The sequence below is a fragment of the Grus americana genome, chromosome 6, assembly GCF_028858705.1.
Source record: "Grus americana isolate bGruAme1 chromosome 6, bGruAme1.mat, whole genome shotgun sequence".
Taxonomy (NCBI): domain Eukaryota; kingdom Metazoa; phylum Chordata; class Aves; order Gruiformes; family Gruidae; genus Grus; species Grus americana.
The window spans coordinates 22,386,637-22,399,717 of NC_072857.1; the positions used below are offsets into that span (position 1 = coordinate 22,386,637).

At 35.8% G+C, this 13,081-nt stretch overlaps 1 protein-coding gene across 15 annotated transcripts in view; it reads left to right on the forward strand.

Moving 5' to 3' along the window:
* The window catches only part of UBR3 (ubiquitin protein ligase E3 component n-recognin 3), a 115,762-nt gene that overhangs the window by 52,739 nt on the left and 49,942 nt on the right, over positions 1–13,081 (forward strand). For 12 of the 15 annotated variants that reach the window (XM_054830475.1, XM_054830478.1, XM_054830476.1 and 9 more), the window contains 4 exons: positions 386–559; positions 781–810; positions 2,268–2,728; positions 6,534–6,622. In XM_054830475.1, the coding sequence (XP_054686450.1) occupies positions 386–559; positions 781–810; positions 2,268–2,728; positions 6,534–6,622 (754 nt within the window). The remainder of the gene's footprint in view (positions 1–385; positions 560–780; positions 811–2,267; positions 2,729–6,533; positions 6,623–13,081) is intronic. The other 3 variants (XM_054830477.1, XM_054830479.1, XM_054830481.1) reach the window with 1 other exon arrangement.

Here is a 13,081-nt window from a genome sequence, read left to right on the forward strand (position 1 = left end):
GGATCTGCCAGTTCGTTTTGGGGTTTTTTTTCCCCAGATATTGACTTCTGTATAGTTCGGATTTTTTGTATTAATCTTCAGATTTTACAGCTTTGGACTATTCTCAGTAGTTCCTTTTACTTCTGCTAGATAGCACTGATTGCATGTGTTTGATTATAGTAAATACATAAATCCACACATTTGACTTGATCAGACCTGTGGTCCTCATGGTACACATCAGTCATAATTTTAAAAAGGTATATCAGGTTTAGTTAGGTACATACTGTTCAACATATATTGTTCCTGTCTCGTGGAGAGATGATGGCCTCTGTAATACAGTTATAAAAGCAACATGAATTATTGTAACACGTAAAAGAAAGTATACTTTTTTTCTTAATTCTTTTAGGAATCTGCAAGTGGACAAGAGCGTTGCCATGACAGTTGGTTTCCAGGTAGTAACTTGGTTTCTAACATGCGTCATTTCATTAATTATGTCCGAGTAAGAGTACCAGAAACTGCTCCAGAGGTGAAGAAGGAACCACCTGCAAGTACAAGTTCTGATGGTTTAGCTTCATCGCAAGTAAGTATATACAGATACCGGTCCTTTTCCTAGATTAAGTTATTGCCTGTTTTGGCTCTTTTTGTTAGGATTTTTTAAATGTTTTTTATTAATTTTTTAGAATATTTTTTTTCTCCAGTAATCTTTGCTAAGTGTACTGATAACAGAAATAGAAATTATTTCAAATGATACCTCCCTCCAAATGATGTATTTAATGACTTTTTTTGTCCTCAATCTACCAGAGTTCAAGGCGGAAGAGCCTCCAGAGAGAGGTAGATCTGTGTGCAGTTTGTTCTCTTAAGCAATTAACTAGCAACATGGCTTTAATTGTGCTCACCTTAACATTCAGTGAAATCTTCTTCTAATTTTCCTGAATTTGCTTTTGATTTATATTGCAAGGACTCATGCTTTTTTCACATTCTTGATTGTAATCTTAGGTAGTAGACTTTTAAACAAAGAAATGTCCTTACATTTTTAATACGTATTTTGAAAGAAAAGCTTTCTATCAAATACAAAATGTCATTGATAGCTTATGGCTTGAGCTTTGTGTTTAGGCCTGTTTTGTCTTGCCAAGGTATTACTAACATTTAATAATGTAGAGTAGTCCTAGCTTTCTTGAACCTAGGTAAGTTTTAACCTTACATTGAAGGTGCATTTGAAATTACTAATGGCAAGTTTATTTGTGCTTTTTGTGAAAACAAAATGTATATGTAAATGGTGGGATCCTGAAGGATTTATAGCCACTAGGTAATATAATCTCTGTGTCAGGATTGCTTTTGTATACAGCACTTCAGATCATTGTATGCCAGCTGTAGTGAAATACAATGGATGTTTCTTTTGCACGTTAATGTCAGAAAAATAGATCAAAATTTAAAGTAGGTAGGTGAGATGAAATAGATTAAAACATAAAGAAGGTAGATGAGATGATTGTCAGAATTCCATTTTATACTTGATCTCTGAAGTATTTGGTATCTCTTGGCTGCCCAACCTTCTGAGAAGGAGAGGGTAAGATGTTAAAGCATTCTGAATTTCACATTCAAAGTATTCAGGCAACATCGCTTTGCTGTGAATTCAGTATATGCAAGTTGCTTCCATGTATCCTTAATTTGGGACTGAAAGCAAGAGTTAGTGTAGAACAGAAACATCTGAATGGGCTCTGTCATTAATGTAACCGCACTCATATGCTCATGTGCCCTGAATAGCAAGCTCTGCTTGCAGCTAGGGGTATGTGGCTTCTGGATCCCAGCTAATAGATCCACACAAAATGGACAATGCCCATGAGGATGTGTTAAGCTCACCTGTGTTCACCTGCATGGGGATTAGGACTTGCCTTTTGCAGCAGTGCTCAGTAGACTTTATTAAAGACATTTAAATGGCATAAAGATACTAAAATTAGGAATATTCCAGAAAAAGTGAGGAAATATTACTTGGAGAACAGAATTGTAAGTTTGGCTGGAGCAAAACCAGTTATTAGTTGTTTTGGTATGGATGATATTTTCATTTTGTACTTGGCTTTTTATGCAGCTATGTATGACAGATTTGTATAAAAGTATGACATGCAGGGTTAGTATTTTGCTATAACAAATTTCAATATGTTTTGGAAGGGGAGAGGAAACTTAAAATGCTTCATGCTTTTCCTCCTAGCTTAAAATATTTTCTACAGTTTTATGAATGTATCTTGTTTATACTTGTATTTTTTAAAATTAAACATTGTCATTTTTTTCCCAAGAACCTGGGGACAGCTCAAGTGTTCAGTTTGGTCGCAGAACGTAGAAAGAAATTTCAGGAGATCATCAATCGGAACACCAGTGAAGCAAATCAAGTGGTTCGGCCGAAAACATCAATGAAATGGTCAGCACCTGGTGCTACTCCACAGCTTACCACAGCCATTCTAGAAGTCAAGGAAAGCATACTGTCCTTGCTAATTAAATTGCATCACAAACTCTCAGGAAAACAAAACTCTTACTATCCTCCGTGGTTGGATGATGTGGATGTTTTAATCCACCCAGAAATTCCAAGATACTCTCACGGTGATGGAACGACGGCAGTAGAAAGAATTTTATTGAAAGCTGCTGTACAGAGCAGATTGAATAAACGTATAATTGAAGAGATATGCAGAAAGGTGACACCTCCTGTACCACCAAAAAAGATTAGTTCTGCAGAGAAGAAAACTTTGGATAAAGAAGAAAGGTAACATTAAGAACAAAGTAAAGGGGTGGTAGAAGGGCGGTGCGTGTTGTGCATCTATTGATTGATCTGTCTGTAGATCTTTGCATGAATTAGTTATTAAAACATTATTTACCAGGGTACTGAGGAGGAACCTGCATCTATACTCTCACCCTTCATCCTGCCATGTGTGCTGCTCATATATACAATGGTGCAGAATTAAGATTGTGTTAACTCCTGAGGCTTAACTGTGCAACCTCAAGATGAGCTAGAAAATTTCTTTGATTTGTTTTGTCTGTTCATTCACATTGCACACATCACACCATGATTATTTTTGTTTGTTTACTATATGTGGGTTTGGTAATGCTGCCTTTTTTGCTTATCTGACACATTCAATTTTAAAATTATGGGTTTCTTTTTTTACAGTTTTTAATTTTTTTAAAATCATATTCATATTTTCTTATAACATGGCCTGAAAACCTGCATGCCAGATGCCTGTCTTGGGCTGAAATTTTTTTGGGAAAAAGCTCAGACAGTTTTGGGATTGATGTTGGGGCATAATGAGTCCTGATACCACCCAGAATACCAGCACTACTGAAACCGAATGCAGAGAGCCTGGTGCTTTTCTGCTTTCAGCAACTGCTGTGTGGGCATGTGAGTCCTATGGAAGAGGAATCATCTCGTTCAAATGTCCAGAGGACAGCTACTGGAGCTGAGAAGTAGAGGCGAAAACTAGGACTGGCAGGAGCAAAGAGTTGAAGACTGGAAGGAGAAACATTCTGGTCAATGTAATAATGAGCAAAGGGAAGATGCCAGGTCAAGTGGATAGTTGATGTGGGAAGACTCAAGCTGGCAAGCTGGGGATGTTAGGGAAGAACTGAGTTGTCAGGACAGAAATACCCAGAGAAGAGTAGCAAAGGAAATAACCAGTTTTTAGTGAAAATCTCTGGGGGAGAATGGGGTCTTGAGAGCTGATAGGAGAAGGAGAATGTAGAATAGGAATGCAAATGCCTGGAGAGTGTGAGACAGAGATTGACATTTGGGGCATGTAATAGAGCCAGCCAGAAAGACGAGTTGGCTGGAGCTGGGCACTGGGAAGAGACTGGTTAGTGCAGAAGACTGAAACCTGGCGTTTGAAACGAGGGGACAGTGGCTAGGGTTAGAAGGTTGGGGCATAGAGAGTGGGGTGGTCAGGTCAGAGAACTTACCACGTTCACGGAATTAGAGACAGGGCATAGGCTGGAATGGACAAGAATACTCCTGATTGCTTGTCCATGCAGTATTTTGATGTATTAATGGTTTATGTAACCAGACAATATGATAATGGCTCTAGAAATTTGGGTAGAAATATGCAGCTCAGTTTCTGGATTATCTTTATTTATCCTGCTATTTTTATTTGTTTGAAAATAAATTTTTCACTAAATTCTGATATGTTCAAGACCTATGCTGTACTTGAAAATTTAACATAAAAAAATTAAAAATAGATCCATTATTTTTTATGTTACATACTTTACAAAGTAAAATTAATTTTTTTCTTACAAGTGGTCAGTTAACAGTTGAATTTTCAACATCCCTTGTTGAAATGAGAGGGTTAGCATGTAAAATTGTATTTCAGAAAATCCAGACTGAATGGCTGCTTTAGATAACACAGCTACATCTTAGACACCTGTTTGTTATTGTGCTACTCAGTAGTGCTAGATTTATATATGGGAGAAGCACGGGAATCACTGAATCCAGTAACTTTTCATATAGAAAAGGGTATGGTCATTCCCCTTATAAAGGATGTGATATTTTCAAGGATCTATTGTGGGCACTTTTAAGTTTTCAGTTAAGTTCAGGGGCTAATGTAATGATGAAAATAAATGTTTCCAGTTTTGTTGTTCTGAGTGACTGTTTTCTTCTCCTCAAATCCACAATGGCATTGGGGACCCATGAAGTTTATTAATGGACAATGTGATAACTGAAGTAACTAATCTCAGACTGACAGTCAGGCTGCAATGTTTACTTTCTTTTTTGATTGTTTTGTTTTTCTTTTTCCCCCAAGTCCAGCTTTGTATTAGTGAAGATCAAGCAGACTGTGAGTGTGCAGTGATCTCCCTTTTTGGTTACTTCAACATATAATGACAAACTCAGCATCACTCAGGCAATGGGTTGTCACCATAGGAACTGAAATACAGAGCTAGAAGAGAGCTTGAGCTACTTGCAGTATTTTTTTGAATTGCAGTGTCATACTCGCATGGGGCATCATGGAAAATTACTGAGCTGTACTGAATCTGTCAGAGTTTGTTTATGTCTTCTTATTAAAGGCCTCTATTTACAGTCACTCTGCTTTTAGTCAAGGCATATATTGAGAAATTCCCAGGGAGAAATAAATAAAAACAGGTTTAATGAATGCCCTGGTATGATCCTCAGAATAATGAATCTTAGGATTGTTGTAAATAGAAGTTATTTTGAGAAGTGGTGGCTGTACAATGTGACAGATAAATGGGCAGAGACTTTTGGGTTTTTAAGGTGCCTTTAAGAAAACTAGTTAGAACCTTTGACTTATAAACAGGCCACCTCAGGCTAACAGGTTGCAATATATTAGATGCTTTGGGCCTGTGCATGCCTGGTCCTGTGCCAGGACAGAGATAATCACATAGTGCTGGAGACTAAAGAGCAACTCATCGGCGTGTCAGATGCCAAGTGAATGTTTTTAAATCCATTGGTTTTTATCTGAATCACCTCTGAGCAAGGGAGGGGAATAATTGTAAATGCTGATGAACAGAGTTTGTAGCTCAGATAGAGCTTCCCTAGCTGCACTGGGGAGGTGCTGTGTAAAGCCCTCATCCATGGGGCACATAAGTCTTTGTGTGTGCTGTGTGATGAGCAGCTGTGGTGTAAGTTTTGTTTGGTTCTCCCTCTTCAACTCTCCCATTTCCTTTATTTGTAAACTCTTGTCAAAGTAAAGATCTTTTCTTGGTACCTCAGGAAGAAGAAAATCAATGTCTATTTTCTTCATTTTTTTACATACATCAATATTTCTTCTACCCGCTGCAGTACGTATATATAGGGAGTTGTAGAATAGCTGGTCATATAGCCTTGTACAGATCACTAATACAGTTTAAATAGAAGGTTAGACAAGACTGAGTCTCTAATGTCTTCCATTTCTAAATCCAGAGCTGTATTAAACAGTGAGGAAAAAGTGAAGTCAGCTTGGCCTAGGGAGATAAGGGCCTTCAATCTGGAAGCAATCTCAGACTTCTTTAAGTCCAGGTATAACAGCTGTTGGTGACCAGTATCAAGGGTGGCAGTGGAGGGAGAAGGAACCAGTATGAGGAGCCTTAGCTGGAAAATAAATTATTCATAATTGTTTCCCTTGGCATCAAGCTTGATATCAAAAGTGAGTGAGGTAGGCTTATTGTCATCATCAACAACAACGAGGACAACTTGTAAATGTTAGTTGCTCACAAGAGTACTTATTTTTGTACAACTGTTGTCATTTTACTCTTTTATTCTTCCCTTATGTAACAGAAAAATAACTTTCAAGAATAAGGTCTTGGTTTCTTTTTCTTATGATGCCATGTCCTAATCTGTTAAAGGATCCTTTGGTTTTCTGAAGGGCTTTTTAGGACAGGACTTTATTCCTTTCTTTCACACTCAAAAAACCCCAGCTCTTATTTCTTAAAAAACCTCTAATTTTTAAAGCAAGAGATTCCTTTCTTAGGCTTGAAAATTAATCCTTTATTTAGAGAAAACTTGAATTTCAAATGATATTGTTGAAGGTGGCAACTGTAATTTTTTTTTTCCTCCATTACACTCTTCTTCCTGCCCCCCTTCTTTCACTCAGGCGACAGAAGGCCAGAGAAAGGCAACAGAAACTGCTGGCTGAATTTGCCTCAAGGCAGAAAAGCTTCATGGAAACTGCCATGGATGTTGGTAAGTTTTTGTGTGATTGACTGCTTGCTCTCTTTTTTAATTTCCATTTTAGTATTAAGGTTTTTACTCAAACAGTTTAAAAACAAAGAAACCAACCCCCAAACAAAACAAACCCGAAACAAAAAACTCTCCCCTGATATCCACTGGCTCACTAAATACTTCTTAAGAGGCTTAAAGTTGTGTTTTCTAGGACGGATAATACTGAATAGATAATTGCTAAAGAACAGATTAAATGATCTTGAAAATACTTAAAAGACAACATACTAATTGTAGGACATAATTTTATCCTGTTTTTACTTAATATATTTACCTTTTAATATAAAACATCCCAAAGTTAGTCTTTTAAAGTTTGCATTTTCTTTAATCTGTAATAATAAAATTTAAGATTATTTCTTCATATAGCCTCAATTTTTGATAAGGTAAAATTTTTGCATTTTGAATTTACATACAGAGTTAAGAAAAGCATAATTTTTAGATCATCTCAGTTGCTATAAGTGATGACGTATTCTATTTCAAGTACAGGCTTTACAGCAGAATCAACTCCTGTTTTTCTTGAAGATAAGTTCTTTCAGGTTCTGCTGTGTAGAAGCACATAATCTTGATTAGTTTGTGTTTAACTGAGGAATGGAAAACATTTTCATCATCAGGATTACTTCATTGGAAATCAGCACTTTTGAAAGATAAGAAAAAGCAGGAATCTTTTTTTTCCCCCTTCTTTAAATCAAATATCATCTGCTATGTAGTTTTGAGTATAAGCATGAGTTAGAAATATTTTGACAACGGTTTTTGCTGGAAAAAGTCTGGTTTTTGAAATTGTTAAATTCCTTTCAGTTCATAGGTAGCTGAGATTTATTCCTTCATACTTATGAAGGTCTTGGATACAGCAATCATTGAAATTTTTTTAGCAAACTAATGACTATATAAATGGTGTTATGTTTGGAGAGTGTGTGATACAGCACAAATATCACAGATAAAATGAGTTTGTCATTCTTATTAAATGGGTAGCTATTTCTTTTTAATCTATTAGTTGAAGTAAGGAAGAAGGGAAGAAGAAACATGCAGTTCTACTTATTAAAAATTAAGTCTTTTTTACAGTCATGGCTAATTGAAAGCAACTGGGAAATGATAATTCTGCAGTCACCTATATTTTGAGTTCTTGATATTGCAACTTTGAAGTTGATATTTTTATATATGAAATCACATCAAATGTGTATCTATATATATTTACCTGTCATAGCTGTATTTGCATATATACATATGTATGCATAAATACGTCCATGCTTGAGTTGTATAAGCTATGTTTAAGGTAACTACTTTGATTTGTGGACGAAGCATACTGCTTAAATCAGTAAATTACACAGCATTTATTTGTGTGGAGGACTGGGAACACTTAGATTTTACTTCACTACATATGTCAAATATTAGAAAGAACCCTTAATTTCTCTAACAGGGAGACCTGGGCCTTTGTGCTTATGTTTGTGCATTAAAAAGTTCTTGGGCATGCAACACCTAAATTGTTTGTTTCTTAGTATTTAAACAATGAATAACTTCAGATATCTCAACATAAAACGTATAATTGACAATAAACATTACCAGGTCATGCACAGCAGTAGATAGAATCAACTTAACGGACTACATTTTCATAAAGTTGTCTTGCATGAAGACATTTCTTGGCAACAACTTAATAGAATTCCAAGCATTGCGTTAGCTGAATAATTGCTCTGCTTTTCACTTTTCTTTACTGTCTTCTAGGTTGCCATACTGTTTTCTGAGTTTGTGATGAAAATTCACTGAATTTGTACTATAGTCCAGTATTAACTAGCTTTTATGTTCTGACTGGCGTTAAAATAGCTCACAGAAAGGAAGTACATATCCCATTATAGTGTGTAGTATTTATTTTAAAACCTGGATGAATTGTTTGCTAGGAATATTTTCTTCAGATTGCTCTAATTTTTTTAAACTGAGGTAGTTTGTTTAGCTGTGAATGCAGTCTCTGTATGTTACAGCAAATCATTGGAAAAGTTGCAAAACTGTTGTTACTCTGATTTTAAAACACAAGACTTGGTAAGAATTCTGAAACTAGTCTTTCTGGAGTGATTCAATTTAATATAAGTATTTAATAGCCTTACCCTGAATGGTATCGTAGCTGTGCTGAAATACGACATTTGAACACAAAAAAATGCTTTCATACTAAAATCAGTCAGTTAAAATGCATTCCCTTCTCATGCATTCAAACTGTTACCTGTTACTTTTATTATAGGTTGAAATTCAGCAGTAGGTTTATTTCTTAATTTTGATTTTGTCGTAACAGTAATAATACTGTCAGAATGCAGGGATGGTGAGGCCTCAGCTCCCTGGGTTTGTCACTGATTCAGTTGGTGTCATTTGAGCAAATTAGTATTATTATTATTATCATAATCACAACCAACTCTTAGCACTTCTCTATCTATGAAACATGGATGTGATTCAGTGGTAAAGCGTGAGAAGTGGTATAATTGGTTTTGGGTATAGCACTTCAAAAATTTCGTAATAGCTTTCTCTTGGCAGTGTAAAAGACTAAAAATACTCTGAAAATAAATGTGTCTAGAAGACAATAGGAATAATGGAGAATAGCCAAAGTTTAAAGATTATTTATTAAAACCCCATAAACTTAATAGTTTCCAAAGTGTTTATTAAAGTGCACAGAGCCATTGTTAATCCCCTGAGGCATTCCTCTTGTTTGATTGTTGGGATGCTGCAGTGAAACATGGCTTAAAAGGAAGTTACCCAATTGTAATTACATGTTCATTTTTCAATATTAAATGTGTCTCATTTTACCAGCAAAAAGTATTTATTTGAACTGGAATTCCAAATTCATCTGAGATTCTGAAAGTAAAGGTTGACATTTTCTTGCATGTAATCACTGTAGAAAAAATTCCAATTATTTAGCCCTTTCCATTTGTGCCCCCCGTTACTTTCTATTTATATTCTGTGACATCTGCAGAACTGCATTGCCATTCAAACTTGCCTGGAAGTAATTAAGTGAAATTTAGAAACAGTTATGTTAATGAACTAGGATGGAACAGAATCCGCTGTGCTGTGTTTAGCTGTTTGACTGCAGGACAAATGTAAAAAGCAGAAAAATAAACCAAGAAACATCGTTTTAAGAGCAGCAGACAGAGCTTTTGAAACACTGAGGAGAATGTCTCGTGAGTCAAAAACAAGTTGTCATGTAGTCACATACAGCGTCAACTCCACAGGCCTTCTAGTCTTCTAGTAATAGCTACTTTTACATCTTTGTTTTGAGAGCAGTTATCACAGTGTGAGGCTATGGTTTATCATGATCTGGAACTCCATGCAAGAGATTTTTGAAACTTTGCTGCCTTTCAGGTGGGACTTGATAAGAACAAAAATCCCTCTGCTCCAGGTTAATTGTAGCATTTAACAAATTACAGTGATATTTATAATGATCTGTCTATCTAAGTTTTATATACATGAAATATTATGATTCATTCCAGGCAAGCTGCTGATCTACTTAAGCAAATGCATCTTAGTCAAATTTTGTAAATTGGTTAATTTGCGAATTACAAATATTAAGATATAGCACATTCCTTCAATAGTTTTGCTCTCTGAAGTGTCCAATGTGTTGGGTTTTTTTTTTTTAAATGCCTCGTGATAAGTATGCAGTATGATCTTTGTGTTTCTTTCTGACGATGTGAGTCTCGGCAGGACATCACTTTGTCCTTAAAGCAAATGTTCCTTAGCTAGAGTTAAAAAAAAGTGCGGTTTTAATGCAAGGTGACATACATTTCCTAACGCTCAATCTTCTGAACACAGATAGAAAAATAAATTAGGTACTGATCTCTTGAGAATATATATGCTGGGTCAGGGCAAAGAATATTAGCATGCTAATGGTTGCTTTGATGCCAAGGGGCCAATTCAACACACAGTGTATACAGCAGTAAAATGTTGACTACAGTCAACAGATATTATCAACTATTTACTGTGTCTACAGAGCCCTTCCGATTCTGGGGTTTTGCTGGGTAGGGGAAAGAAAGGGAGTGAATCTTTCATTCTGGAGAGTACAAATGAAATAAAATTCAGGCAGCAATGCATGCTGCGATAAAACTGTGCTAGATTTTAGCAGACTGATCAGTATTTGCTAGGAAGTAGGAAATGTTAGGATTTTGTAACTGTGGGTCTCTTACTCCTATTGGTACAAAACCAAAGAAAGAGCTGAGTAAATAACTGTTTTAAAAAAACATGGGAATCAGAGTGTTTGGCACTACCCTGGATTTCTGTCACAGTTTAAATGTTTTCATCCTCTTTCAGTGTTTGTATCTTTATTTTTAATGAGATTCATATTTATTCAGTATTCTGAAATAATTCACAAGGACAAAGAAGAGTCCCAGAACCCACTGGAAGGGGTTGGGTATTTTACAACATTAGACAAACCTCTCAAGAGCAACTTGGTGAATGATACCAATACCATGTGTCTTGTCTTGTATTTCTCATTTACTCCTTCTTCATACACATTGACATCATGAGGACAAGTCTCTGTGAAATCAGTTAGGTTAATTCTTTGGAGAGTCAGAGTTTGAAACTGTAAGCATCTTTGGTGGTATTTGAAAGAATGCTTGACATAAAATACACTTGCTGTCTCATATGACCGCTGCCTGGCTAGTAAAGCCATGCTTCAGCCTAGCAACTAAAGCCACCTTGGTCTTCCTTGCTCTCCTCTTGCCACTACCTACTTTCTGAATCTCTAGTAGAGTGATGAGATGTCTTCTCTTGGGTGCCAGTGGTTTTCATGCAAAACAAAACTGCAGGCTCCTACAAACCTGTTTGAATGGTAGAGGAGTAATATACCTCAAGATCAGTATCTTAGCAAAAGGCTGGCAAAGGATTCTTTTGGCACTCAGGCAACTTTTTTCTGGGACATAACACACAAGTGCTGTTTTCATGGAAATATCTTCCTAGTGTCAGCAAAAAATGTTGGGGGTTTGTAAAACCAGTGGAAGCAGAATGAGGAGAGTTAGCTTATTCTTCAGCTTTTAGTTGCAACTGATGTGGCTTTGTTCACGTGACAGTTCTTGGTGGTGATTTGGTTTTAGCCAGAATAGAAAGAATTTTGTGTTATATTACAATCAACGTTTAACTATAAAGACTTTTCATCAATATAAAATGACATTTAATAAAAAATTATTTTTATTAAGCTGTTGTTTTGTAATTGCATTCTGGGAGCTAGGAAATGTTAGCTCATGCTTTAAAAGTTGGTAAGAACCTATATTTTTTAAATCAAATGAATGAAATAGCATTACAACTCCAGTCATTTTAAATAAATAACTTCACAAGTTGCTGTGGAAAACAAAAGCAATTCTGTACTTTTTGTGAAATGGAGAGCGGGGGGGAGAGAAGAAAAAGCTGTAGAGCTACAAGTTTCTGGGCATTTTAAGCTTCCATATAAGAACTATTGCAGTAAAATGCAGTTTAGTTTTATTTTTCCCCATGTGAAACAGGAAATAGATAACTGAAAATGAAGTAGAATGGAGACTTACCAGTTACTTTATATTCACAAGTATGACTGCATTTAATGAAATATTTTAGAACAAGGTTTGCAGGAAAGTGTCTGTCTCAGCAGTATTTTGAGATGAACCATGTTTGTCCTGGTCCTTGACAGTGTAGGTAGATCATGTAGATGGTGAGGCAGAGTCTGTGGCTTCCACAGGAGCTCCACAGAGGCAAAACTCAGGAAGGTGAGAAAGATAAGGTTGAGATCATTGCTATATGCATAGCTTGCTTTCATTTTTCCAGACTGCCACTGATATATTTTCAATCCAGGAATTACGCTGCCAAAACATACCCTCTCAAACAAACCACAGCCCAAGTCTTATCTTCCAAAGAAGCTAACAACTAATTTAAGCCAGTAATCAAGGTTTATCATATTTCATTCAAAAAGAGTTGGGGGTTTTTGTTTGGTTGGGTTTTTTTGGTCTGCTTAATTATTTGAGATTTTAAATTCTTGCCAGTTTCTCTTACCCATGGATTTTGTGTAAGTTGACTTTATTTTCTTAGAAGTACAATAGAAGTACAGATTGCATATACTGAATTGGTTTGAAACACCTTTTAAAGACTAAGATCTGTATTTTTTTTCCTTAAGGCAATGAAGGAGTAATAAGCAATTTATTATGAATGAATGGTATTTTGTAAATTAAATGTTGACTGATTTTGAGCACTTCCAGTGAGTTGTTCAAAATCAGATTGACACACTATATTCTCTTACTGCACTTCTTAAAAATATTGAATGGATGCCTATTTTATGTTGTCTTGAAAATATTATGGAAAAAGATAAATAAGGCTGGAACTCTAGTCATTCTCATGTCACATACTTCTGATACACAGGTATAATTGTGTGTTACACAATTATGAGGTGATGTTAAATATAAAAAATAGCTTTAGTGTTTACTTCCTCCTTTCTGC